At 51.8% G+C, this 23,620-nt stretch overlaps 8 protein-coding genes across 8 annotated transcripts; 5 read left to right on the top strand and 3 right to left on the bottom strand.

The window, feature by feature from the left end:
- Positions 1 to 30: 30 nt before the first annotated feature.
- Positions 31 to 2,536, top strand: EJ05DRAFT_473115 (DUF1741-domain-containing protein). Its single transcript, XM_033743325.1, has 5 exons — positions 31 to 372; positions 446 to 526; positions 628 to 894; positions 946 to 1,280; positions 1,330 to 2,536. Exons 1-5 carry the CDS (start codon positions 163 to 165, stop codon positions 2,306 to 2,308), a joined length of 1,872 nt encoding a protein of 623 aa, XP_033604646.1. The 5' UTR covers positions 31 to 162; the 3' UTR covers positions 2,309 to 2,536.
- Positions 2,380 to 3,106, bottom strand: EJ05DRAFT_497057 (uncharacterized protein; the record flags this gene model as incomplete). Its single annotated transcript, XM_033746497.1, has 2 exons — positions 2,380 to 2,575; positions 2,634 to 3,106. The coding sequence occupies 2 exons, from the start codon at positions 3,104 to 3,106 to the stop codon at positions 2,380 to 2,382; spliced, it is 669 nt and encodes a 222-aa protein (XP_033604645.1).
- Positions 3,107 to 3,822: 716 nt separating this feature from the next.
- EJ05DRAFT_497056 (WD repeat protein-like protein) lies at positions 3,823 to 7,117 on the top strand (the record flags this gene model as incomplete). The annotated part of the gene is made up of 3 exons (XM_033746496.1): positions 3,823 to 4,365; positions 4,416 to 4,687; positions 4,738 to 7,117. 3 exons carry the CDS (start codon positions 3,823 to 3,825, stop codon positions 7,115 to 7,117), a joined length of 3,195 nt encoding a protein of 1,064 aa, XP_033604644.1.
- Positions 7,118 to 7,928: 811 nt separating this feature from the next.
- EJ05DRAFT_473111 (acetate--CoA ligase) lies at positions 7,929 to 11,170 on the top strand. Its single transcript, XM_033743324.1, has 6 exons — positions 7,929 to 8,390; positions 8,651 to 9,851; positions 9,905 to 10,165; positions 10,217 to 10,346; positions 10,398 to 10,672; positions 10,731 to 11,170. Exons 1-6 carry the CDS (start codon positions 8,290 to 8,292, stop codon positions 10,791 to 10,793), a joined length of 2,031 nt encoding a protein of 676 aa, XP_033604643.1. The 5' UTR covers positions 7,929 to 8,289; the 3' UTR covers positions 10,794 to 11,170.
- A 525-nt stretch (positions 11,171 to 11,695) lies between these two features.
- On the top strand, positions 11,696 to 14,350 carry EJ05DRAFT_200296 (uncharacterized protein). The gene is made up of 2 exons (XM_033739736.1): positions 11,696 to 13,050; positions 13,101 to 14,350. Exons 1-2 carry the CDS (start codon positions 11,792 to 11,794, stop codon positions 14,257 to 14,259), a joined length of 2,418 nt encoding a protein of 805 aa, XP_033604642.1. The 5' UTR covers positions 11,696 to 11,791; the 3' UTR covers positions 14,260 to 14,350.
- An 874-nt stretch (positions 14,351 to 15,224) lies between these two features.
- Positions 15,225 to 17,257, bottom strand: EJ05DRAFT_200001 (uncharacterized protein). Its single transcript, XM_033739732.1, has one exon. The coding sequence runs from the start codon at positions 17,127 to 17,129 to the stop codon at positions 15,627 to 15,629; it is 1,503 nt and encodes a 500-aa protein (XP_033604641.1). The 5' UTR covers positions 17,130 to 17,257; the 3' UTR covers positions 15,225 to 15,626.
- A 2,219-nt stretch (positions 17,258 to 19,476) lies between these two features.
- On the top strand, positions 19,477 to 22,833 carry EJ05DRAFT_473108 (SPX-domain-containing protein). The gene is made up of 4 exons (XM_033743323.1): positions 19,477 to 19,981; positions 20,043 to 21,606; positions 21,661 to 22,438; positions 22,507 to 22,833. Exons 1-4 carry the CDS (start codon positions 19,899 to 19,901, stop codon positions 22,650 to 22,652), a joined length of 2,571 nt encoding a protein of 856 aa, XP_033604640.1. The 5' UTR covers positions 19,477 to 19,898; the 3' UTR covers positions 22,653 to 22,833.
- Positions 22,500 to 23,209, bottom strand: EJ05DRAFT_473106 (uncharacterized protein). The gene has a single exon (XM_033743322.1). It carries the CDS (start codon positions 22,915 to 22,917, stop codon positions 22,663 to 22,665), a length of 255 nt encoding a protein of 84 aa, XP_033604639.1. The 5' UTR covers positions 22,918 to 23,209; the 3' UTR covers positions 22,500 to 22,662.
- Positions 23,210 to 23,620: the final 411 nt, after the last annotated feature.

The raw sequence follows: 23,620 nt of genomic DNA, 5'->3' as shown, positions 1-23,620 counted from the left end.
GCCGGCCGATCCTTAACGGATTGGGTTGCCCGTAAGTAGACGCGCAATGTCTGAGTACTCGGAAATCTATAATATCCTTCTACTGGATCTTTGGGCACCGCCCTACTATGCATGGTCTTTCTATCGATGTACGTCTAGACATCCGCATTTACTCTCATCGCCATGGAGCCGTCCCCCCTCGTGCAGGATACCCGGCCTGATAATTTCACGCCGAAAGTCGTGCAGCTCTACGAGCAGTTGTTCATAGACGATGTAGAAGACTTCGAAGATTCTGAGGGATTCTGGCAGGAGTTCTTTCTCCACCGGCCGGAGTCTGCATATCTCAAGCGCATTTTAGGCGACTTGCGAGCAGAACATTTACTTCAGTTGCAAGTATGTACATTACACAATACTGATTTCACAATCGGTAAATCTGGCCAAGAGTCATCGCTGATTTCTGCAACAGACGCAGTCTCAAAACCTGTTCCGGCGAGCAATTAGTACCGCCAAAGCAAGTAGGAGTCCTTCGGACGAAATAGCACTCGATGTAAGCCTAAATTTCAGCTGCGGCAACACCACGCACACGCGCATCTTTCTCTCCGACATTCCAAGCAATACCTTACATAGCCGGGTCAACTTACGAACCAGACCTTGACAGTATTCCTAGGCGCCGTGCTAAGCAAACGATACACCAATCCATCCTCTGACATCATCAGTGTGCTAGCAGGCCTCAACGATGCCGACAAAGTTTTGATGGAATTTGTTGGAGTTCTGGAAAGCATAATACGAAATGGCAGGAGTATGGAAGTCAGACAAAAAGCTGTGCAGACTGCATTGGCAATGACTAGTGGAGCATGGGGAACCGGGCTTATCAGCTATTTCACTCATAGAGACCTATTCCCTGCTATCATGAAAGTGAGTCTGACTCTCCCTCCCCTTTATGCTCAAGCTAAAATGATTGGGAAGTGCGCACTCGACGCGGATGATAGCAGCCATATTGTCTCTCCGTTCCTACTTCTTGGTCTCCTCGCAAACTACAACAAGTTTGAGTTTCAGAACCCTTACAGATTGCGATTAGACGACTTTGTCAATGATCAGGCAATCAAGAAGGTTGTCCTTTGTGTAGGCTCTACATGTGCCTCGACAAGAGACCGGTATATCGCGGTACAAGAGGACCTTCCCGAAGGCTGGGGTATAGGGAGCACCCTCCATATGATTGGGCTAGGAGCCCTTGCGCCTGGCTCACGAGCAACAACACCAACGCCATCAGCCGAAGAGGCTAAAGATTTATTTATGGCTCTGTAGGCGAAGACCTCACGATTTTATGAATCTCCTACTAAAGTTCACTAGACCCGACCCAGAAGCCGGTATTCTCCTGTCCACTTACGACTTTGCCAACGCCAATAAGCTCTTCTGCTTTAACCTCGTGACATCTAGTCCGGCAAGTCCTACTTCAGCATCACCGCTTAGCTCTTTCCTCTCCCTAACATCTTATCTTTTTCAACACGCACACCGTACAGCTCGCGCTTCTGCGTATACGTACCTCAGTCTCTTCACCATACAGATACTGATAGAGGATCCTGGACTGATGAAGCGATTATGTGGGGATGATAGCAAGACTGCCGTACGACTATGTCGCCAACGGCCACCGTATCTTCCTGTTATTAGAGGCGATCGGATAGTGGTATCTACCATACTTGATATCGTTATGGACGGTGTTAACCATAATTTGCGACGACGTCTCGACGTACAATTCTACACACTATGCCTAGGAGTCTTACTTCGAATCATCTCACACTTATCTCGTACACGCACGCGGTTGACTTACCACTGGTCGGAGCTATGGAGATCGTTACTATCCTTCATCCGCTTTCTTACTATTTATGCCGACGATGTTCGCTCGCTGCCATACTCATCGGACGTCGTTTCGTTATTGACAACGATCATTGCACTCTCCTTGGCATCAGGAGAGGCCTTCCTTCCGGACCCAGCTGCGTACGACGACCTATTTTACAAGCTTGTGGAACTCGGGGAGAAGCTCACTGAATTTCGAGACGCGTATAGTCTAGACAAGAACGAGAGCATGAACACATTGATTGGAGTGAGCGCGCACTACAAGACACTGTTGGAGGAGAAAGGCAGCAAGAAGGGTCATCTCAGCCCAAAGGAAGTGCAAGGCGTCATCAAGACTGGATACGAAACGTTGAGCATCGAGGCGAGAGAAGGCCTAGACGCGTGGGACCGGTACCGAGAGAATGAATGGAGAAACGTGTTGAAGAGGATAGGGAGGGTAGTGGTAGCAGACGGCAAAGCTTTTGTGCACGAGTGAGCTAGACAAGGACTTTAGGCCATGCTCAGTTCCCATGAGTGACGTTCAACCGATGTAGAATTTCCCGGCAGTCATCTGGAATCGAGTGATGTTCGAACTATATCAGTCACAGACTCTCCCAGCACCGAGCTTGCATACAGGTTCAATGGTCTTGCCAGAGAGTCGTGCTCGGGTTCCTCTGGAGGTCGTGCGACGGGGAGGCGAAGTGGACCCTGTGGTATTCTAGCTTCAATACGATTCAGGGTTTCTTTCATACTCGATACATCTCTGATCATGAAATTTTATCAGCGCTAACATGGAAGTCAAAGGTGTTTGTAAAGCATACGCAAGCAACGCATTCAGACAGACAGCCATCTTTCGAGATCTCAATGTCTCCACGCGTTGGACAGACTCATCCAAGTCCTTCTTCCGGAACAGCCACAGAATGCGGTTCCAATTGATCAGAGAGTCTATATTTCGGCCTCTATGTTTGATCTTATGGAGCTCGTCCTCAAGCTCTAGGTGAGCTTCGTAGTACTCCTCCAACATCTCAGTCCACCGAGCATTATCGTATTTGGCGTTACCACCCAAGGCTAGGTTGATTGGACCTGGGATATGCCCACTCCTGAGTCTGTAAGAACGCTCATCCATGGTGTTGGAGACGGAAGAGGTGTATCTCTTCAGCTCGGCGGGTGCAGCCCGATAAGCACTGGCATAGATGTAGACAGCCTGAATGATGGTAGAAACGGACAGCACCAATGCGACGATGCCGACAATGGAGCCAGTGATTGAGAGCGGACTATCTCCGGTGTTTGTCATAATGGCCAAGTAAACAAAGAGATGTTTTGTTTGATGTAGTGGCGAGTTAGCTTCGAAAGAGGCACGGGCCGATGGGCCATGTATTCTGATTTGCAGTCTAGGGTTATTCCAAGGTATGGATACCTTAAGACATCAGGCAGCAACCCCAGGCTCACATTGTGCACACTGCACAATCTGTTTATTATGCAAGGCGCTCGTACCACCCGTCGCTTCGTAGCTGCTGCCCGCGTTTTCACAACAATTCTCTTCAGACCTCTTCGTATCTATTACCATCATTGCATCGTAACCTCAATTGAACCTGACCCTGACAATATACGGTGAAGAACGTCGCTGTTTCATTTCAGTCTCGGCTCCAATCAAAAGGAACGACTTCGGACGTATTCAGCTCTCAATTACCCCATGCGTAGTGTTGTGTTGCGCCCGGCAAAAATTGCAATCATCACACTACCGCCCCTATCACGCCGATCAAATGTGATGGGCGCGCGGTCCAGTGCCAGCCTCAGATAATCGGAGAATTCACCCGTCGAAACTCCTACTCCTTCGATCGCACATACGAACTCGCTTCTATCTTCCGCTCCTTCACTGCAACCTCGACCTTCGCAACGCTCCTTCGCATTGCTGCCATTCGTTTATCTCCTTATGACTGCTTGCCTAGCATGTTTACCTGAGATGTCACTCGCTCTCTATCAGCAAATTTCTATTCGGCATAACTGGACATGTCGGTCACGCCCGTACCCAACTCCCGGCTGATGAGCCCTGCATTCGCTCTGAAGCTTACACCCTCGAATTCACCTTTTGCCAAAGGCACGTCTGCCAAATCTCCGATCAAATCCAATCGTAATGATTCCACACTTTCCCTCCGACAAGTTATTGGCACCACCGTTGCTTCCCCAAACTCTTTCGACGGACTTCCCAACAGCAACTCTTTCGCGTTCACCGCTGGCGCAGCAGCTGTCATCGCGACAGTCGACGAAAAGTACCAAGTTTCTCAACGCTTCTTCCGAGCACGACCGACCACAGCTCCCATCAACACGGCGACCTCCGCCTATGGTCCTTCCACACCCAACCAGAATCCGAATGATAGTCGCATACGGACTCCAGCTTCGATAAGAGAATCGGGAATCGGATTATCTTTGGGATCTCCTACGGCTGAGTGGGGAGATGCTGCCGGCGGAAAGTCATGGACGGCTCGCGATCGGGTCAAGACCGCCACATGTGTCTCCTTCAGCCCGGATGGCAAATACTTGGCTGTGGGCGAGGTAAGCTATGGCTGTTCTAGCATACAGTCCTGTATGCTGACTTTATCTAGACGGGGAATAAACCCAGAGTTCTTATATTCTCTACGGCGCTGGACGCACCTTCCGATTATCCCTTGACGTCTATATACGATCATACATTTGGCGTACGATGTGTTGCATTCAGCCCCGATTCACAACTCCTTGCTAGTTTAGGTGCAGCTAATGATGGATTTCTTTACATCTGGAATGTGAACCCAAGAAATGGGTCCACGGTCTTCTATGCGAGTAACAAATGCACGAGCAACATTACACGCATTGCCTGGCTTGGCCAAAATCTGATAACGTAAGTGCTATTCGTGTTGCAAGAAAGTACGTTGGTTCTAAGAAGCATAGTATCGGCACTCGACATGTGAAAGTATGGCGTACGGAAGAGGTACAAGTCTTCTCGCCAACGAAGTCACGCATGAGCGATTTTGGCAATTCTGTCCCAGGGTCTATGAACAAGACTCTTCAGGGCAGAAATTGCCTTCTTGGACCTCTACTCGAATGTACTTTCACGAGTGTCATTCCCATTAGTGCATCGAAGGCTGTCATCTGTACGTCCCGGGGAGATATTTGCCTTCTCGATGACACAGAAGGCGCGCAACGCCTTTTCAAAATCGCAGATGCCGGGTTTGGTGTAAATTGTTCAACTGTGTCTGATGACGGCAGGCTACACCTTACAGGTGCTCAAGGCACTTTAAAGATACTCAGGGTCGACGATCTGCTCGCAACTCGTACTCCCCCGCAATCCCCCGGCCCGGTTGACGCGACAGAGGATGCTGCCCTTGCAAGCGATACATGCCACATTGAAGCCATAACATCTTTGAAGTCTTGCTTGGTCTCGGTGGACTCTGAACACCATATCAAGCTGTTGAGACTACCAACAGACGATGGAAGTTCCGTGGAGGTGATTCGGCAGCTACCAGCTCATAGCGACGCTGTATTAGGGGTTGACGCGCTCCCACTACCCAATAAATTTGACGCCTCATTCTTCACCTGGTCGGCAGATGGGGCTGTTCTATTTTGGGATCAAGGCGGTTACTGCAAAGGAGATATGAAGGTCGAGTTGACACAACCCGATGATGTCGAAGATGATCGTAACGAGCTCAAAGTCGTGCGTGCCTCCCGTAACGCCGATTTCTTCGCCTGTGGTGACAAAGTTGGTTTACTCAGGATTGTCGACGGCAAAACGAAGAAGACAGTATTTACCTGCAAGGCTCATGCCGCAGAGGTCACTGATGTCACAATTCACGAGGAGAGCAATGCACTCGTCGGTTGCTCAAGTCGCGATCGAACTCTACAAGTCTTTGAGCAAAGAGAAGGTACATGGGAATTACTGCAGACTATGGATGAACATGTTGGTGCTGTTACTTCTCTTCTATTTTCTAAGAATGGTACAAGGCTTATATCAAGTTCATCCGATCGAACAATTGTGGTGAGGGAGAAGGTCTCGTTGCAAGAAGGCCATCGACTTTTGACCGCTTTTGTCATATTGCGGACAATCACGCTGAAAGCCACCCCTTTGTCAATTATTCTGGACCCTAATCAGGATGATGCTATAATCGTTTCGACCATCGATCGGCAAGTTCATCAGTATGATATTGAGACTGGTCAGGTCATCACGTCTTTCAGAGCCACAGATACTGAGGGTGGAGATGCTGTAGCTTTATCTGGTCTCGTGACTGTGCCCAGACGAGGAGCGACCTTGACAGGGGGTATTTCCAGTACGGACAAATCTGTGCGCCTATACAATGAGAGTGGATCATTGATAAAACGTGACTGGGGTCATACTGAAGGAATCACCGGAATTACCCTAGTTTCTACCAGTGAAGGAGAGGAGACGGATATGGAACAAAAATCACTTGTGACTGTCGCTGCCGATGGTACCATCTTTATCTGGGACCTTGACCGTCGGCAGCAACAACTTCAAGAGCTGACGAAGTCAATGGACCTTATGGGGCTCAGCCCCGTGGAGAAGGACAAGAAATCCAGTCGACCTCCTCTTCGCAGAGTGTTGTCCCAGTCGGAGCTTGCGCGTTTCCAGCGGTCATCGACGGAAGACGCGCAAACTCCAACACAAACCGGAAGTCGCTCCCCTCGATTGAGGAAGAAATCATCCAAATTTAGCCTCGCACAAGCACCAAGATTGGACCCTCCTTCATCTTCGGCCAACTTAAGAGGCGGTTACTCTACACCTGAGATTCCAACGCGTCGATCGTTTCGAAATCGATCACCGTCTCCCCCAAGTCCGCGAAGCAAGGTTGAAGCTGCCAAAATAGCGAAAATGCGTCGCTCTTCCAATGATCTACGATCCAGAGCCAAACCAATGCCGACTACGTATGAATTTGGAAGTCTTGGCAATTCCACAGAGCAAGTCTGCCGGACATTGCGGGCATACCGGAAGAAACTAGGGAGCAGTTCCGACAATCTGACGACGGAGCAAGTACGAGAGCTTGAAAGAGAGCTGGCGCTGACAGCACGAGCAGTCGGTGAGAAGGCAATTCAGAGTAGGGGAATGGACGAGCGTGTGATGGCGAAACTACTGGACCAATACTCGAACCGACTGGTAGAGATGTTGGACGAGAAGATAGCAGAGCGGGTCGCACAACAGGTTCGCAAAGGGAGCGAGGTCAATAGCTCAGACGAGACCGATGCAACACGAGAGCGTAGTGACAGCACAGACACAGACACGATAAAAGGCGTTAAGGACAAAGGGGAAATAGGAGGCTGAGTTAAGCTCACAGGCAGAGGGCAGGCATATTTGGAGCATTATGGCATTCAGGAGTTTTCAGGATGGGGCAACGCGGCGATGTTCTGAGCGACTTGATCTTTCTTACACGGCATCGACATGAGACCAAGGCGAATGGCGTTGAGGGCTCGGAATCAGATATATATACCCGGCCATATCAAGTAGTAGAGCATCTTTTCGGTGCGCGGTACATACTGTTGGACTTTTAATCCACTAGTCGGGACAAACAACACGTGGGTATGGAGAAGAAGGTGGTGGCATAGGATGGATGGTAGTGTCGAGGGAGCATGGGTTGTAGTCGGTGCAAACAGGATAGTCAAATGATGCTGGGATGTTGTGGACCAGATGAAAAGAAAAGGACAAAGGGGCCGACGGCGAGGGTAAGGCAGGTCGAAGGGAAAAAAGCACATCTAGAGAGAGGTCTCGGCTTACATCAGACTGGGCCCTGGCGATGCGTCACTACCCCACATACAGCTGGCCGGGCAAAAGGGACACTAATACAATGCCCACGGCTAGTACTAGGGAGGAGAGGAGTAGGAGACACTCCAACACGGTCGATTCACTTTCAAGAGCTTCGATTGTTTGTTCCGTTGACGTTCTATTGCCGTGTTTTCCAGTCATAATGTGACGATCGTGGCCACAAACGAGTAGAGGAACCATTCCACACTAATTACCTACTACCTACCTATACCTGACTGAGATACGTTTTGCTTGTATGGACGGAAGACGGGATGCACATCATAATGCGACTGGGAGCCTGGCTTGCATCATCATCATCATCTTTAGTTACACTGTGTTGTATATAGACCACGCCGGCCGCTCACGTTGCTCCTCTACTGCTTCTGTTCACTATCCGAACCTCTTGACCTTCACTACTCTTCCACAACCATCAGTTTTTTTGCCATATAGTACACCACTTGGCCACTTGAAGAGCTCCACTCCCACCCTAGTACTCAAATTGCACCTGCATAGCCCGTCACCCTAGCACATCCAGAGTTACCGATACGGTTCCACACGCGCGAGCAGAAGCTGCCCTTTGCCCGGCATACAATAGCCGCTCGACCCCCAGCTGTCCTGCAGGCCATTCTCCTTACCTCAACTCTTCAGTATCTCACAGCCCATCGTTCAATTGGCCACACTGATATACAGTCACCATGTCAGAGGGTCCAATCCAGCCTCCGAAAGCCCCGGAGGGCGCTGTTGTGCAGGAAGCGCATCAGGTAGAGACGTATCCAATTCCGAAGGGATATCTCGAGTAAGTTCCTCCTGTTCCTCTTCCACGCTTCAAGAAGCACTTTCCAGCCTTCCTTCCACACATCTACACATTCCTTTGACGTCAGACACACGCGACGATCTCAAGCTCTCGTGAATCGAGGGCCCCAGCTGTTCGCCGAGTGCGGGGTCAACGACGAGCTCGCGCCTCTTTCTTGGGCTGGCGGGGCAGCTAGAGCTCACTTGTCCACTACCTACGCCCTTGACGTAGCCTTCTCCGGCCTCACTAACACACTACTCCAGCAACCACACGTCCAAGGACAAAACCACCCATCTGAAGGATCTTGACGACTACAAGAGACTATACAAACAGTCCATCGAGCAGCCCCATGTCTTCTGGGGTGACTTAGCCCGCCAGCTGCTCACCTGGGAGCGCGACTTCCAGACTGTTCATTCCGGTAGCTTCAAAAATGGCGACAATGCATGGTTCCTCGAGGGACGTCTGAATGCATCGTACAATTGCGTCGATCGTCATGCGTTCAAGAATCCGGATAAGCCAGCCATCATCTACGAGGCTGATGAGGAGGGCGAGGGTCGCACCATCACATACGGAGAGCTTCTCCGTGAGGTGTGTCGGCTAGCCGCTGTCCTCAAAGAGATGGGCGTCAAGAAGGGCGACACTGTTGCTCTGTACCTACCTATGATCCCCGAGGCCGTCATTGCGTTCCTCGCCTGTACGAGGATCGGTGCTGTGCACTCTGTTGTCTTTGCTGGGTTCTCGTCCGACTCACTGCGTGACCGCATCATTGATGCCGAGTCCAAGGTCGTTATCACTACGGATGAGGGCAAGCGTGGTGGAAAGGTCATTGGCACGAAGAAGATTGTCGACGAAGCGCTGAAGCAGTGTCCTGACGTCCGAGGATGTCTTGTCTACAAGCGTACCGGTACAGAGGTTCCATGGACAAAGGGTCGCGACCTGTGGTGGCATGAGGAGGTCGAGAAGTGGCCCAACTACATTGCCCCTGAGTCTATGAACTCGGAGGACCCGTTGTTCCTCTTGTACACTTCTGGCTCGACAGGCAAGCCAAAGGGTGTCATGCACACTACAGCTGGCTACTTGCTTGGAGCTGCTGCTACTGGCAAGTACGTGTTCGATATTCACCCCGACGACGTCTTCTTCTGTGGTGGTGACGTTGGTTGGATCACTGGCCACACGTATGTTGTCTACGCTCCGCTAGTGCTCGGTGTCGCGACCGTTGTGTTCGAAGGTACACCAGCATACCCAGACTTTTCTCGCTACTGGAATGTGGTTGAGAAACATGGTGTGACGCAATTCTACGTTGCACCTACCGCTCTTCGACTTCTCAAGCGTGCAGGTGATGAGCACGTCAAGGCACAGATGAAGAAGCTCCGTGTTCTGGGGTCAGTCGGTGAGCCGATTGCTGCTGAGGTATGGAAATGGTACCACGACACAGTAGGGAAGAAGGTCGCACACGTAGTAGACGTAAGTCGTTGTCACACGTCCAGGGAGGACTTTCAACTCACATGTCATTCTAGACATACTGGCAGACAGAGACCGGATCCCACGTCATCACTCCTCTGGGTGGTATCACTCCAACCAAGCCTGGCAGTGCCTCTCTTCCGTTCTTCGGGATTGAGCCCGCGATTATTGACCCTGTCTCTGGCGAGGAGATACACGGAAACGATGTCGAAGGTGTGCTCGCATTCAAGCAGCCATGGCCAAGCATGGCCCGAACGGTCTGGGGCGCCCACAAGCGTTACATGGACACATACTTGAATGTATACAAGGGCTACTACGTGAGTGACTAGAGCAGAATGTCGAGTTGGGATGTACTAATGCCAAGCAAGTTCACCGGGGATGGAGCGGGTCGTGACCACGAAGGCTACTACTGGATCCGTGGCCGCGTAGACGATGTCGTCAACGTGTCTGGGCATCGTCTATCGACGGCAGAGATTGAAGCTGCACTCATTGAACACCGTAAGTATAAACCATATAGCCGGAGATAAGACACGGAACTAAGCAAGACAGCCATTGTCGGGGAGGCCGCCGTTGTGGGAGTGAACGACGAACTCACTGGCCAAGCCATCAACGCGTTTGTATCTATCAAAGAAGGCAACGATCTCACAGATCAGACCAAGAAGGACCTCGTTCTACAAGTGCGCAAGTCCATCGGCCCATTCGCCGCGCCCAAGGCCATTCATGTCGTTCCCGACCTGCCCAAGACACGGTCGGGCAAGATCATGCGCCGAATCCTAAGAAAGATTTTGGCGGGCGAGGAGGACCAGCTTGGCGATATCACAACAGTAAGTCAAGATGAAGCTTTGCAGGAGTTGAAGATGCGGCTGACTCAGACTGACACAGTTATCCGACCCATCCGTTGTGGAGAAGATCATCGAGATAGTGCAGGCAGAGAAGAAGAAGTAGAAGCTGCGGGCGCAAGGAACAGGCCAGTGGCGCATTGTATCTGGGCGTTTATTAGTTAGTTACGCGATAGCGATATCCTAAGGCTGTAATAATTGGTGTAGTTATGCAGTCCAAGACCGCAGTACAGTGGTGTGTGTGTTCTCCACCATCCATCAGCAAGCACCAGACAGGGTGGCGAGGATGTGTTGAGCAGCACCACGAATGTATACAGAAATTCTCAAATGCAAGCAAAAAGGAAGACCAATGAATTTAATGGTGGTTGATGTTAACAACAGTCGAAGTCTCGCTCGCAGTGACGGAATGGTTTGATATGCGTTTCAGAGTGAGGACGTGTAATAGCGCGGCAAATCGGAGGCGAAAATCTTGGAAAAGTGAGTCGAAGTAAGGCTACCTGCACGCCAAGTTTGACGCGTTGCGCCCAGCACTTTTCTAGCCTTGTTCGGCGGCGGCATTGTAGCTGGGGGGGTAGTGGGTGGTGGGTGGGTAGTGGGTAATCAGTGGGTGGTAAGGTGCGTACGCCGCATGCAACACCCCCCCCAAAAATCATCTCACCCAGCCCAATCCATCATCCATGTCCCCCCTAATCCATGCCCTATGCGCCCCGCCCTGTTTGGCCTGTCTGGGGCTGTCTGGGCTGCCTGGGCCCGCTGATTTCAGTGAGATTCAGTTGAGATTCGGCCGCCCGGCAAATCCTTTTTTTGATGAGAACGATTCGACACTGAGCACGAAGAGGGGCCTGCCTCTGCCTGCACAGCCTTCTTCCCACACACCCACCACCTGGCACACCCACCACCACCACCACTAATACCACTACATGGCTTTGCTTACTTTCTTTTCGTCCTGTTCCCTCTACGGCCAATGCTATTCACAAACTTCTACTTTCGTTAATTACTTCTCCTAACCTACACGCCTTTCTCCCTGCTCGCTGTGAATCTTCCACGCTCGCATCGCGTTCGCTCCTCGTCCTGGAGCCCGGGGAAGTTGATTCATCGCTGGATATGATGTTGATACTACCACTCCTCACCACTGCACTCGCCTTCGCCACAGACGTCTTTGCCAGGTCGACGAGTCGAAATCCGATCACAGCTCTTGCAAACGTGCAGAATGCCACCATACACACGAATAATGGCCGTATACACCATCTCTCGCACTTCGACCTGTCCTTCCACTTCTTCAATACCTACGCCAAACTCTCGCTCGAGCCCAATCACGATATTATAGCAGAGGGAGCGACGATAACTGTCATAGGTTCCGACGGGATCGAGCGTTCGGAGCCGTTGGTGCGCTCGAATCACAAAGTGTACAAGGGCACGGCGTGGGTGTGGACACAGGCGGAGAAGTGGGAAAGAGCTGGCTCGGCGCGAGTCTATGTGCAAAAGGATGGTGTCCATCCGACGTTCTCGGGATCGTTTGCGGTGAACCACGTTTCGCATCATGTCCAGCTTGCGTCGAACTACAGGACGTCAAGGCATGAGTTGGACCCGAGTATCGAGGACAGTGAGGATGAATATATGGTGCTGTGGCGCGATTCTGATATCTCGGCGCATTCCATGGGCCATTCGGAGTTGAAGAGAGACGGACAGGAGAAGGCTTGCAGGGCGGATACGTTGCTGTTCAATACGGCGCCTGAGCATCCTGTGTATGCGCGGATGTTGCGACGCGATGAGAGCTTCTGGGCTGCCTCGATCGATTCACTCCTGGGCAAGCGCCAGATAGATGGCACCCCAGGGGGTAACTCTGCTGGTGTCAATCTTGTCTCGACCATTGGGCAGACGACTGGCTGTCCGTCCTCCCGTCAAGTTGCACTGGTAGGCGTGGCCTACGACTGCAATTATCTCGCCGAGTTCAACTCGAATACGTCTGCCGTCAGCGACAACATCATCGACGTCATGAATTCCGCATCGGACATATATGAGAGGACCTTCAACATCACTCTGGGTCTCAAGAGCATAACTTCCTCACCAGCGTGTTCGTCGTCCTCGGGCAGTCCTGCCTGGAACGTGCCTTGCTCGCAGAATATCAACATTGAACAGAGACTGAATCTGTTCTCGCAATGGCGCGGTGAGCAGTCTGACAACAACTCTCACTGGACACTACTTTCGACATGTGCGACCGACTCTGCCGTTGGTCTTGCTTGGCTTGGACAAGCTTGCATCCAGGGCTCGCAGGCGAATGGAGGAAACAGTGCCGAGACTGTTGCTGGTGCCAATGTTGTATACAGGACTGGCGGTGGAGGATCAGAATGGCAGATTATAGCGTGAGTTCCGTTATGCCATCTGAATCGAGTGATCATGCTAACACGGATAGCCACGAAACTGGCCACACATTTGGCGCAGTTCATGACTGCACAAGTCAAACCTGTAGCGACGGTACAACTGTCAATGCCCAACAATGCTGTCCTCTTCAGAGCACCAGCAATTGTGACGCCCAAGCACAATTCATCATGAACCCCAGCACATCCAACGGCATCTCGGCCTTCTCCCAATGCACCATTGGCAACATATGCTCAGCTTTTAGTCGCCGCTCCGTCTCGACGTCTTGTTTCACAAACAACCGCGACGTGACCTTGGTCACCGGCCAGCAATGCGGCAACGGCATCGTCGAGGGCGACGAGCAATGCGACTGTGGCGGTGCCGACAACTGCGGCAACAACGCCTGCTGCGACGGGGCAACCTGCCGCTTCAGGAACAACGCTGTCTGTGACGACGCCAACGAGCCCTGCTGCTCATCCTGCCAACTCGCCTCCTCCTCAACTGTCTGCCGCGCCTCCACCGGCGAATGCGATCCCGAAGAAAGATGTTCCGGCACCGCCGCCACCTGCCCCACGGACGTCCAGACCCCAGACGGCACATCCTGCTCCAACAACCTCCAATGCACCTCCGGCCAATGCACATCGCGCGACATGCAGTGCAAAACAGTCATGGGCTCCTACACCCAGGGCAACGACACCTACGCCTGCGACGACTCCTCCTGCAGCATCTCCTGCGGCTCCCCCGAATTCGGCCCGGGCGTCTGCTACGGCCTCAAGCAAAACTTCCTCGACGGCACCGACTGCGGCGGCGGCGGCCGCTGCCAGAACGGCCGCTGCGACGGCTCCTCCCTCGGCGGCCGCATCTCCAGCTGGGTCGAGCGCAACAGGTCGCTCGTCATCGGCGTGAGCGCCGGCGTCGGCGGCCTCCTCCTCCTCGGCATCCTGAGCTGCATCATCGGCTGTTGTCGCCGTAGGAGGCGGTCGAGGAAGCTGATACCTGTTGCCCCGCCCGTGTTGCCGCCGGCTGGTATGGCGGGCTTCTACGGGCGTAGTAGGGGCGGAGGGAGCGCTGGTCGGCCGCATGGGGGTAGTAATACCGGTGCTGGTGCTGCGCACATCGGCTCGTCGAGTCCTCATCATGGTAGTGATATGGCGTGGAGCGGGCCTGTGCCGCCGCCGTTGGCGCATCGTGGTAGTAGTACGCGGTATGCATGACGTATGTAGTAACTAAGGGGGTAGTTTTGGGGGATTTGTGGCTGGAAAAGGGGATCTTATACAGCTCGTTGAAGCCTTGTTATGATGACCTATGAAATATTATTTGCTTTGGGGGGTGTTACAATTTCTGCGTTTCGTTGCTTTCTTGTTATCTGGATTCGTAGAAGCGGTGCGAGGGAGTTTTATGGCTTGCATGGCTTGCATGGCTTGCATGGCGTGGGTATGGCAATGGCAATGGCAATGGCGTGGGTACGATATAAGTATTGGATATTTGGTATTGGTATTTTTTGAGAACGTGCATGCATGCATACATGCATAAAGTAGCATTCTGGCTTTTTTTTGGTTGAGGTTGAGTCGTCGTGGACTACTAGTAGGGCATCTTTGCGACCGAGGACGTGCTTGGATGGATGTGCTTTGAGCTTGGAGGAGGGTGCTTGGAGGAGGAGCTTTGGGGGGAGGAAGAAGAAGGGGTATATTGAGGAAGGGTATATGGGATGGATGGATGGATGGATAGTAGTCTGGAGCTGGGCTAGATATGAGATATAGGATATATAGCTCTTGATAATGATGATCATGATGATAAGTAATAGAAAATGGGATACATGAATATGTGAACGACCTGAATACAGTATAGTATAATAATGCTGTTGTTATGCGTAGTAGTTCGATTGGTTATCACTTTACTGAGTACCTACTCCTACCCTACCTACTCCTACCCTACCTACTCCTACCCTACCTACTCCTACCTGGCTATACTATGTCAGTCGTCTAGTTAGTAAGTAGGACGTATACATACACACACACACACACACACACACACACACACACACACACACATCATCCCGAATCCAGAGATCGATATCGACGTCACGACTGACAATACTGGCGAGACAGGCATGAACGTAAGTTAAATGTTGATGTGCTGCGCTTGATTGGGTGTGGGTATGGTACGATATGGTATGTATGGGTAGGAACTTTGGATATATATTAATAGAAGAAATACACTAATCCTTGCTCTCTTCTAACATCGCCGTCTGTCCGTCTGAGCTGGATGGGTGGATGGGTGGATGGGTGGATGGGTGGATGGGTGGATGAATGGATTAAACGACAAGGGTATGTATGGAAAATACAGGCCGACTTCTTTCTCTCTCGCTCCCACGGCGCCTTTGCGCCTCGTTCTTTCTTCGTTGTGTTTTGGTACTTTGCTGATATACATTTGAAAAGTCTTACACTAGAAACGCTGTGTTGATCAATCTATCAATCAATCGATCAATCACCATCGGGTAGTAGAACACTTCACATCCCCCAAATCCTCCCTAGATTAGATAGGATAGATAGATAGACAGACAAACACACAGACTTTCAAGTCAGTTGTGCCAGCCGTGCGCAATGTGCCGCTGATCCTTGGTCTCGACACGTCCTATGCCTGCGTACTGGTCGTGCCGCTCAATCATACTGTTGTACGTGTCGACTTTGGCTAGCAGAGCTGGGAAGACGCCGTCTGGCGAGGTGGAGGCTTGTGGGGAATCGATTTTGGTGAATGTGTTTGTGGGTGTGTGGATTGGTTTGGGCGATGGTGGGGAAGGGAGTTGTTGTTGTTGTTGTTGTTGCTCTTGAGTAGAGAGTGGTGAAGAGGTCTCCTGCGTTGACAGGGCTGCGATTGACGCTGCGCCCGGGTTTGCGATTTCGCTGGTAGAGGCGTCGGATGATAGGTATGTATGTTCCACTGTGTGCGGGTTGGGGAGGGGCTTGTCCGTCGATGTTGCGGAGAGAGATTTTGAGCGTGTACGTTCGAGCAGAGTGAAGGGTTCAGACGGCGAGATGTCGACTGATTTGGAGCGCCCATGTTCGGAGTCGTTGGATGATGATAGCGTGGTCGTCGCTCTTTCGGATTTGTTCTTTTTGCCGAGGAGAGATTTGAGCCAGCCTGGACGACCAGGCTTTTTCTTCTCGGTACCGTTCGGCGGTTCTTTGGTGATGGTGATGGTGGGACTCTTCCGGGGTAACGTTGGTGTGACCTGATTGGCCTCTCGCCATGTCCGATTGAGATACTCAAGCGCCGTGGCGGTTGCTTTGACGTACTGTGGATAGTCATCCTTACAGGCTTCGGCGATGAGCCGGAGCTTCTCCCAATCTCGCCGCACAACCGGACCGCTGATGTCGGGGTGCCAGCCTAGTGCCTTGATGTCGATGCTCATGCCACGATCGACACACTCTTCGACGTTAAATAAAGCGATAAGCTTGTTGACTTGTGACCGTACCATTTGAACAAAGGATTCGAATTTCGCTACGTCGTTAACATACCAGTGTTGGGTGGTCATGGATTGGCCTCGTCTCGCAACGATGTATTGCCCAACAAGATCATGCAGCAGTCCAAACTTCTCGCGGAACGCTTCGATTCGGGTGGTGTCGAGTGGGGGTTCAAACGGCACAGGTTTCTTCGGTGAGGTCATCCCATACTGTTGCATCATATCTTCTCGCGACAACGACACCGGACGCTCGAGGATTTCATTGAGTGTGTTCTCGACTTGTTGCCGTATCTCGGGGTCATCAAGACGAGCGTCTCGTTCCCCAAAATTGACTGGTTCGTTTGGATCGGGGTTTAAAGCGCCAGGTCTCGACGGTATCATATGCGTCGCTATGGAGCGCGGCGGCGATGATATGCCTACAGCATCACCGAAAATGAGCAGCCGACTTTGCTCGATGCCTAATCTCGTGATTGCGAGCTTCTGTGGCCGGTCGCTCTGTCTCACCGGATGAACTAGGCCAAACGCCTCGACGCAAGTGCTGAAAGTGGTCGCCAGGCTCGTCACTCGTTCCAGAATGTCGGCCTGCTCTTCAATTGACATTGCATGCTGGTGATCCGTCATATTTGGCAGCTCAAGTAGAAGCACCCCGAGAGACGGTGTATAGTTTTAAAGCAAGGGCGACGAGGTCGAGTCATACATGGTTTCTGGCCGGGGATGGAGACGCACTTTATCCAGGACCCGACAGGATCAGCAGGCCATGGTCGAGGTCTGGCTTCCCAACGGAATTCACTTGACAAGGCGTGGCGCAGACAGCAAGACGAAACTGTCTAAACAGCAAGTGATTGGCAAATTTTTGACGCTGCGGGGGCGGGGTTTCTAGCAGAAGACGTGCATTGACGTCTGCGCGCACGTGCCCTGTTGCCTTAGGCTGTGATATGATTGGTGTACATGGCTAGAATAGCCTAATGCACGTTGGTGGAGAATTGTCGATCGTGGGGATATGGAGACACGGGCATTTATACTGCTTACCATATGCAGAATGCGAACTGTTGGATGCATCATGCGGTGCAGTTGGTGTTGGCATCCTCGTCTCTCCATCACCTCATGGTGGTTTATAAGGGACGTTGATGTAATGTTGACATAGGCCTGGCTCTCTGCACCAAGAAGCAGACGCTATTTAAGGGTCCGACAGGTACTCGGCTCCATCGTACGAGCTTGGCTCGCTCACCACCATGGACGGACGTACTGTCCTATAGTAGCTTGGTTGGACAGGAGCAGCGACTAGGCAGGTGAGAGGTATGGATCGTTTGGAGGCAGAAGCAGCGACGAGTTTCAGACCTCACCAACTACAGTCGTTTCTCGGACTCATGACGGCGTTGTGATGATACCTGGAGGATCCCGATTGAGGCTTCTCCTTACTCCGCAGCAAAAGCTTTCCTCTACTATGCTCTAGGGACAGCAAAATCCATATGCAGAGAGGATAACGAACAACTCCACTTGGAAACTATGCATGTCCTATGTTCGAAGCTTAGAGATATGTATTGTACCAGTACTACTCATCTTCAAGACTTTACTCCATGTAGATATAGGATGTCCGAGCGAGAAACCGGTGACTGATTGAAAGCAACCAAGCAATCATGTCAACCCAATCGCCATCTATTGTCGAGGAGAGTAGTGACGGTAGTAGGTACAGGTACGAAGCAAGCGTGTTTGATGTTCCTGCTTCAAGAGGGTGTCAGCAGGTGCCATTACCGTCTCCGGGACTCATGAGTGAGTATAAGTAGTTCATTGAGTGCGATTCATCTCAACCATCTCATCGCCATCGCCTCAAATCAACAACATTCTTACAATTGCCGGTCACTCCGAGCTCTTCCTCTAGCCTCACTATTGCAAGTAACCTGCTACTTGATAGTCTTCATCATGCGTTTCATCTCCACAATCTCCCTTGTTCTATCCACCTACCTTACTGCCTGTCCCACTCTGTCTGTAGCCTATCCTCACGATACCGCAATCCCCGCTAGTATTTTGGAAGGGGGAAACAGGACTGCTGATGCAGCTGATAGTCAGGCTGGATCGCATGTACGTCGACTACACGCCACACCGTAGAGAGTACGATGGCTAATAAGAGCCTAGGTCTATGCCTGCACCGAGCCAGACTGGCAAGGTACCTGCGTGCATTTGTTTGGGGGCAGCGATCACTCCGTGTGTAATAATGCTCCGCCGGAGATCAGATGGCTGCGTTCATTTGGACCTGATGTGAGATGGAAATGTACCATATACAGGTAATACATTGCCACGGAGAAGCCATTGCATGGTAAAAGGCTGATTGATCCAAGGAACGGTATTTGCAGAAGCTTCGCGCCTACCGACTCGAACGCGGTCGAGTACCCCGGTTTCACAAATGTCAAAGCAGCCACTGGCTATGAATTGGGGAGCTATTCCTGTGCCTACGTGTAAGAGACGTGTCTACCTGTGGAAGACCTGTCGATGGATGCGGATATGTGAGCGTACAGGAGACGGTTGAGATGAAGAGGCTGCTTGTATGCTATCAGTATTTAGAAGAGGGTCATGGTGGATGTCCGGTTGCGGGCCACGACGAAGAATCCAAGCTGTCTCAAGGGTGATTGCAATATCTCCGTATTTGCGTGCGCGTGATGTGATATGTGGACGTTGGGCGAGAATACAAGGCTGTTTTTGCGTGCATGAGTGAATGCATGGTGAACGCGGTCAGGCGGGCATGTAGAACCAATCTGACGGGTTTCTCCAGGGATTGAGGCTTGACCGCCAAGCAATCGATGCTAATGCTGGTGCTCTGGCTGTCGAGAGGTTTCGTAGAGTGTCAGCGATAGTATCGATAGAGATACGATACGTGTTGTTGTTGTTGTTGTTGTAAGTGAGAATGACACGAGACGAGGAACTGGTAAAAGCGCAGTTGGCCGCCGCAGCACCCCAATGATCCGTGGGGGCACTTTTAGCCCTTGTTGCCTGTGCACGGGTGGTGTGTGCAGCATAACGCAGCGAATCAAATTGCCAGTCTCGACACGCCTGTTACGCCTCATCAGCCCTCTCTTGCAGCGAGGTGGAACTGGATGCCACACACTCTGAGAATTCAAACTCCGCTATTTACCACTAATTAACGTTGCTTTACGCTGTGCATATGACACCTTCTGCCTATCCGCTTGCTGTCACCTTCTCCCCACACCTTCTCCCCCGCGGACATCGTATCTGCCCGCTCTGGCTGACCATTCTCTTCGAAACGGCAGTCTCTCCAGTTCCTACGAACTCCAACCTATCCCTAAGGCCTCCAGCAAGCTAGCTGTCAGTCCGAGAGAGGCCCTACAAGAGCGCAAGAGGAGGGAGAAGCTAGAGAGGCTTCTTGAGGAGGCTGAGATGAAATTCTCGCATAGCATCCAGTTCAATGCCGTCCCGGACTGGAGCAGCCACTATATTGCCTACAGTAACCTCAAGAAGCTGTGAGTCTTGAGCCATTGACTGTACAACGGGCCTCGCCACTAACGAGCTGCGCGCCTATAGTATCTACTCCCTTGAGAAGCAAATACACCAGAAGAGTGGAGCCACTACGAACGATGCAGAATCCTCGCCTTTGTTGGAGGTAGGCTCTATTGATGACCCGGACAAAATCTTCTCCAGCCATCTGGACCACGAACTGGAAAAGATATGTTCTTTCTACAGGCTGAAAGAGCTGGAAATCTATGGCGAGGTTGACAGCTTACTGCAAGACGAGGAAAGCTACGAGGAAGAGCAGGATGACATGGAGAGTGAAGATGCTGAAGGGCTAGGCTCGAGCCGACTACTGAGCAAATCGAACCGAGCCCGACAGCAGAGCATGTTCAAGAGCTTCTCTGGCTTCGGCAAAGTAAGACGATCAAGTACATGGAGTCAAAAGTCGGGGCGCGACGATGCAGACGACGACGATAGCGACGATGATGCAAATGAGGGTACCTCTTTGAAAAAGCCAAAGTCCCGAGGCACGATGGACTCTATGGATGATCTCAGGGTTTCTACCGGAGACATGTCTTCTTCAAGACGTCGCGACAGCCGGATCTTTGACGACTATGCAGATCAGGCCATGTCAGCGCTCTACGACACGGGCATCACACTCAAGAAGCGGACAGTGAGCCACTACGTCAACGTCTGTGAGCTTCGTTCTTTCATACAATTGAACAAAACCGGTTTCACCAAGGTGCTGAAGAAGTACGACAAGATTCTGGACCGAAATTTGAAGCGACCATATATCCAGCAAAACGTAGACGCGGCGTACCCTTTCCAGCAGTCGACCATGGATCGGCTTGGAGAGACACTAATAAAGATCGAAGAAGCGTACGCAAGACTTGTTACTCAGGGAGATGTTGAAGTTGCGAAGAGAGAGCTAAGATTACATCTACGAGAACATGTCGTCTGGGAGCGCAACACGGTCTGGAGAGAAATGATCGGTATTGAGCGCAAAGCTCAGGCTGCCAACATGGGTCTACGGCAGACCATTCTCGGACAAGATACAGATCCGTCAAAAGCACGACTGCAAGGAGATGAGGCACATCTTGATATGAAGGAGATCTCGACACCGGTTGGTCGATATACTTGTCCAAGCTGGCTCCTCAGCTCGACGTTCTACACTCTTGTCGTCATCATCGCCATATTCGTGGTCCTCCTCACGATACCCATCATGGAGAAGCCAGAACAGCAAAACTGTCTGGCACTCGTTGTGTTTGTCAGTTTACTTTGGGCGACGGAAGCTATTCCTCTCTTCGTCACGTCGCTTCTAGTACCATTCCTCGCCGTCGTTCTGCAGGTCGTCCGGTCAGATGAGAAGCCCTATAAGCGACTAGACGCCAAGCCGGCAGCCTCCTATGTTTTTGCAGCAATGTGGACACCAGTCATAATGCTATTGCTTGGAGGCTTCACAATCGCTGCTGCCCTGTCAAAGTTCAACATCGCGAAGCGAATGGCAACATTCGTGCTGAGCAAAGCAGGTACAAGACCACGAACAGTTCTCCTGACGAGCATGTTCGTCGCCATGTTCGCCAGCATGTGGATAAGCAACGTCGCCGCCCCTGTCCTCTGCTTCTCCATCATCCAGGTACGTGCTTCTTCTCTTCATAGCTGTGCATTCAGAAATAATTAACATTCCAAGCCCATCCTTCGCAACCTCCCTTCCGACTCCAACATGTCCAGAGCACTCCTCCTAGGCATCGCCCTCGCGTCCAACATCGGCGGCATGGCATCCCCCATCGCGTCCCCTCAAAACCTGATTGCCCTACAGAACATGTCGCCGCCCGTCGGATGGGGCGCATGGTTCTTCATCGCACTCCCCGTCTGCATCACCAGCATCCTCCTAATCTGGGTCCTCCTGCTCCTCACCTTTCAGCCCGGCCGCGGCACAACCATCGTGCCAATCCGGCCAATGAAAGACCGCTTCACCGGCATCCAATGGTTCATCAGCATCACCACGCTCGTCACTATCGCACTCTGGTGCGTGTCGCACCAGCTCGAAGGCGTCTTCGGCGACATGGGCGTCGTAGCCATCATCCCCATCATCCTCTTCTTCGGCAGCGGCATCCTCACAAAGGAAGACTTCAACAACTTCCTCTGGACCATCATCATCCTCGCCGCCGGCGGCCTCGCCCTCGGCAAAGCCGTAAACTCCTCGGGCCTCCTGCACGCCATTGCAAACGCCATCACCGACCGCACCGATGGCCTCGGCCTCTACGCCGTCATGCTCGTCTTCGCCGCCCTCATCCTCGTCGTCGCTACCTTCATCAGCCATACCGTTGCGGCCCTGATTGTGCTCCCGCTCGTCGCCGAGGTCGGCGCGAACATGGACGAGCCGCACCCGCGTCTGCTCGTCATGGCCAGCGTGCTCATGTGCAGCGCCGCCATGGGCCTGCCGACAAGTGGCTTTCCGAACATGAGTAAGTGGACCCTTGCCCCAATGTGAAACATCAAGACAGATTGCTAATACAAATGTTCTCAAATATAGCCGCCATCATGATGGAAGACCCCCAGACGGGCCAGCGCTACCTGCAGGTCAAACACTTTATTACGCGCGGCGTGCCCAGTTCGCTGCTCACGTTTGCCGTTGTGGTCAGTTTGGGGTATGGGCTTATGTATGCTGCTGGCTTGTAGTTCCATCTTCTTATGTGATTTTTTTTTGATTTCTTCGTTGCTTTCCTCCTTTTTTTTTCTTCTTGGTTTCTTGGTTTCTTGCTTGGAGCGAGGGAGACAAGGAAGGAGAGAGAGAGAGAGAGAGAGAGAGGGAAAGGGAGAAAAGGATAGAGGGAGATGAAAGGAGAAGTGTTACCTCCCCCCTCCCCCCTTTCTTTTTTTTCCCCTTTTCTTTCTTTTCTCTTCTTCTCCATCCCGTCACGCAAATCAACATGCCAGGACGCATCGTTTGCGTTTCAGCGTTCAACGGTCAACTGTTGGTTATTTATTGCTTAATGCTTGGGTACTTTACCTACCTACCTTCCTACCTTACCTACCTAATTGTCAAGCATGGAATGGAATGCAGTTCATAGTCATAGTCATAGTCATCATCATCATAGAGGAGGACGAACGAGAGAGAGAAAGGGAGAAGGAAACAGAGAAGGAAACAGAGAAGGAAAGAGAGACTCAAGGAAGGAAGCAAGAAAGCAAGAAAGCATGCATTCGCCCGTTTACGTGGGGCAATTGTCTGACTAAACTGTAGTTGAGAAAGAATCTAATCTTGCCCCGGCCCGTCTCCGCCTGACGTGACGGTTAACCTGCTGAACAAGTGTGTCTCTCCTCCGTACGGTACGCTATGCTAATCCATGCCTATTCTATCAGAATAACCATGTGTGCTCATGCGAAACAACAAGAATGAACCCCCACTCCAGTCCGGACAGTCCAGCCCAGTCCAGCCCAGTCCAGCCCAGTCCAGCCCAGTCCAGCCCAGTCCAGCCCAGTCCAGCCCAGTCCAGCCCAGTCCAGCCCAGTCCAGCCCAGTCCAGCCCAGTCCAGCCCAGTCCAGCCCAGTCCAGCCCAGTCCAGCCCAGTCCAGCCCAGGTCTATTCAGTTCCCGCCCAGCCCGGTATGCACACAGAACATGCACTCAAAGCAATCCGATGACTTTC

Source organism: Pseudovirgaria hyperparasitica (genome assembly GCF_010093815.1).
Source record: "Pseudovirgaria hyperparasitica strain CBS 121739 unplaced genomic scaffold EJ05scaffold_2, whole genome shotgun sequence".
Lineage (NCBI taxonomy): Eukaryota > Fungi > Ascomycota > Dothideomycetes > Acrospermales > Acrospermaceae > Pseudovirgaria > Pseudovirgaria hyperparasitica.
This window is presented reverse-complemented; position numbering and strand designations above follow the sequence as displayed.

Bases quoted from the DNA above. Each gene is read 5' to 3' on its own strand.
- EJ05DRAFT_473106 (XM_033743322.1), bottom strand. From the start codon at position 22,917: ATGCGTCCTGGCATGTTGATTTGCGTGACGGGATGGAGAAGAAGAGAA.
- EJ05DRAFT_473111 (XM_033743324.1), top strand. From the start codon at position 8,290: ATGTCAGAGGGTCCAATCCAGCCTCCGAAAGCCCCGGAGGGCGCTGTT. The intron at 9,852-9,904 runs GTAAGTCGTTGT...ATGTCATTCTAG, and splicing joins AGGTCGCACACGTAGTAGAC to ACATACTGGCAGACAGAGAC. The intron at 10,347-10,397 runs GTAAGTATAAAC...TAAGCAAGACAG, and splicing joins AGCTGCACTCATTGAACACC to CCATTGTCGGGGAGGCCGCC.
- EJ05DRAFT_200001 (XM_033739732.1), bottom strand. From the start codon at position 17,129: ATGACGGATCACCAGCATGCAATGTCAATTGAAGAGCAGGCCGACATT.
- EJ05DRAFT_473108 (XM_033743323.1), top strand. From the start codon at position 19,899: ATGAAATTCTCGCATAGCATCCAGTTCAATGCCGTCCCGGACTGGAGC. The intron at 19,982-20,042 runs GTGAGTCTTGAG...GCGCGCCTATAG, and splicing joins TACAGTAACCTCAAGAAGCT to TATCTACTCCCTTGAGAAGC. The intron at 21,607-21,660 runs GTACGTGCTTCT...TAACATTCCAAG, and splicing joins TCTGCTTCTCCATCATCCAG to CCCATCCTTCGCAACCTCCC.
- EJ05DRAFT_200296 (XM_033739736.1), top strand. From the start codon at position 11,792: ATGATGTTGATACTACCACTCCTCACCACTGCACTCGCCTTCGCCACA. The intron at 13,051-13,100 runs GTGAGTTCCGTT...TAACACGGATAG, and splicing joins TCAGAATGGCAGATTATAGC to CCACGAAACTGGCCACACAT.
- EJ05DRAFT_473115 (XM_033743325.1), top strand. From the start codon at position 163: ATGGAGCCGTCCCCCCTCGTGCAGGATACCCGGCCTGATAATTTCACG. The intron at 373-445 runs GTATGTACATTA...TTTCTGCAACAG, and splicing joins AACATTTACTTCAGTTGCAA to ACGCAGTCTCAAAACCTGTT. The intron at 527-627 runs GTAAGCCTAAAT...CTTACGAACCAG, and splicing joins CGGACGAAATAGCACTCGAT to ACCTTGACAGTATTCCTAGG.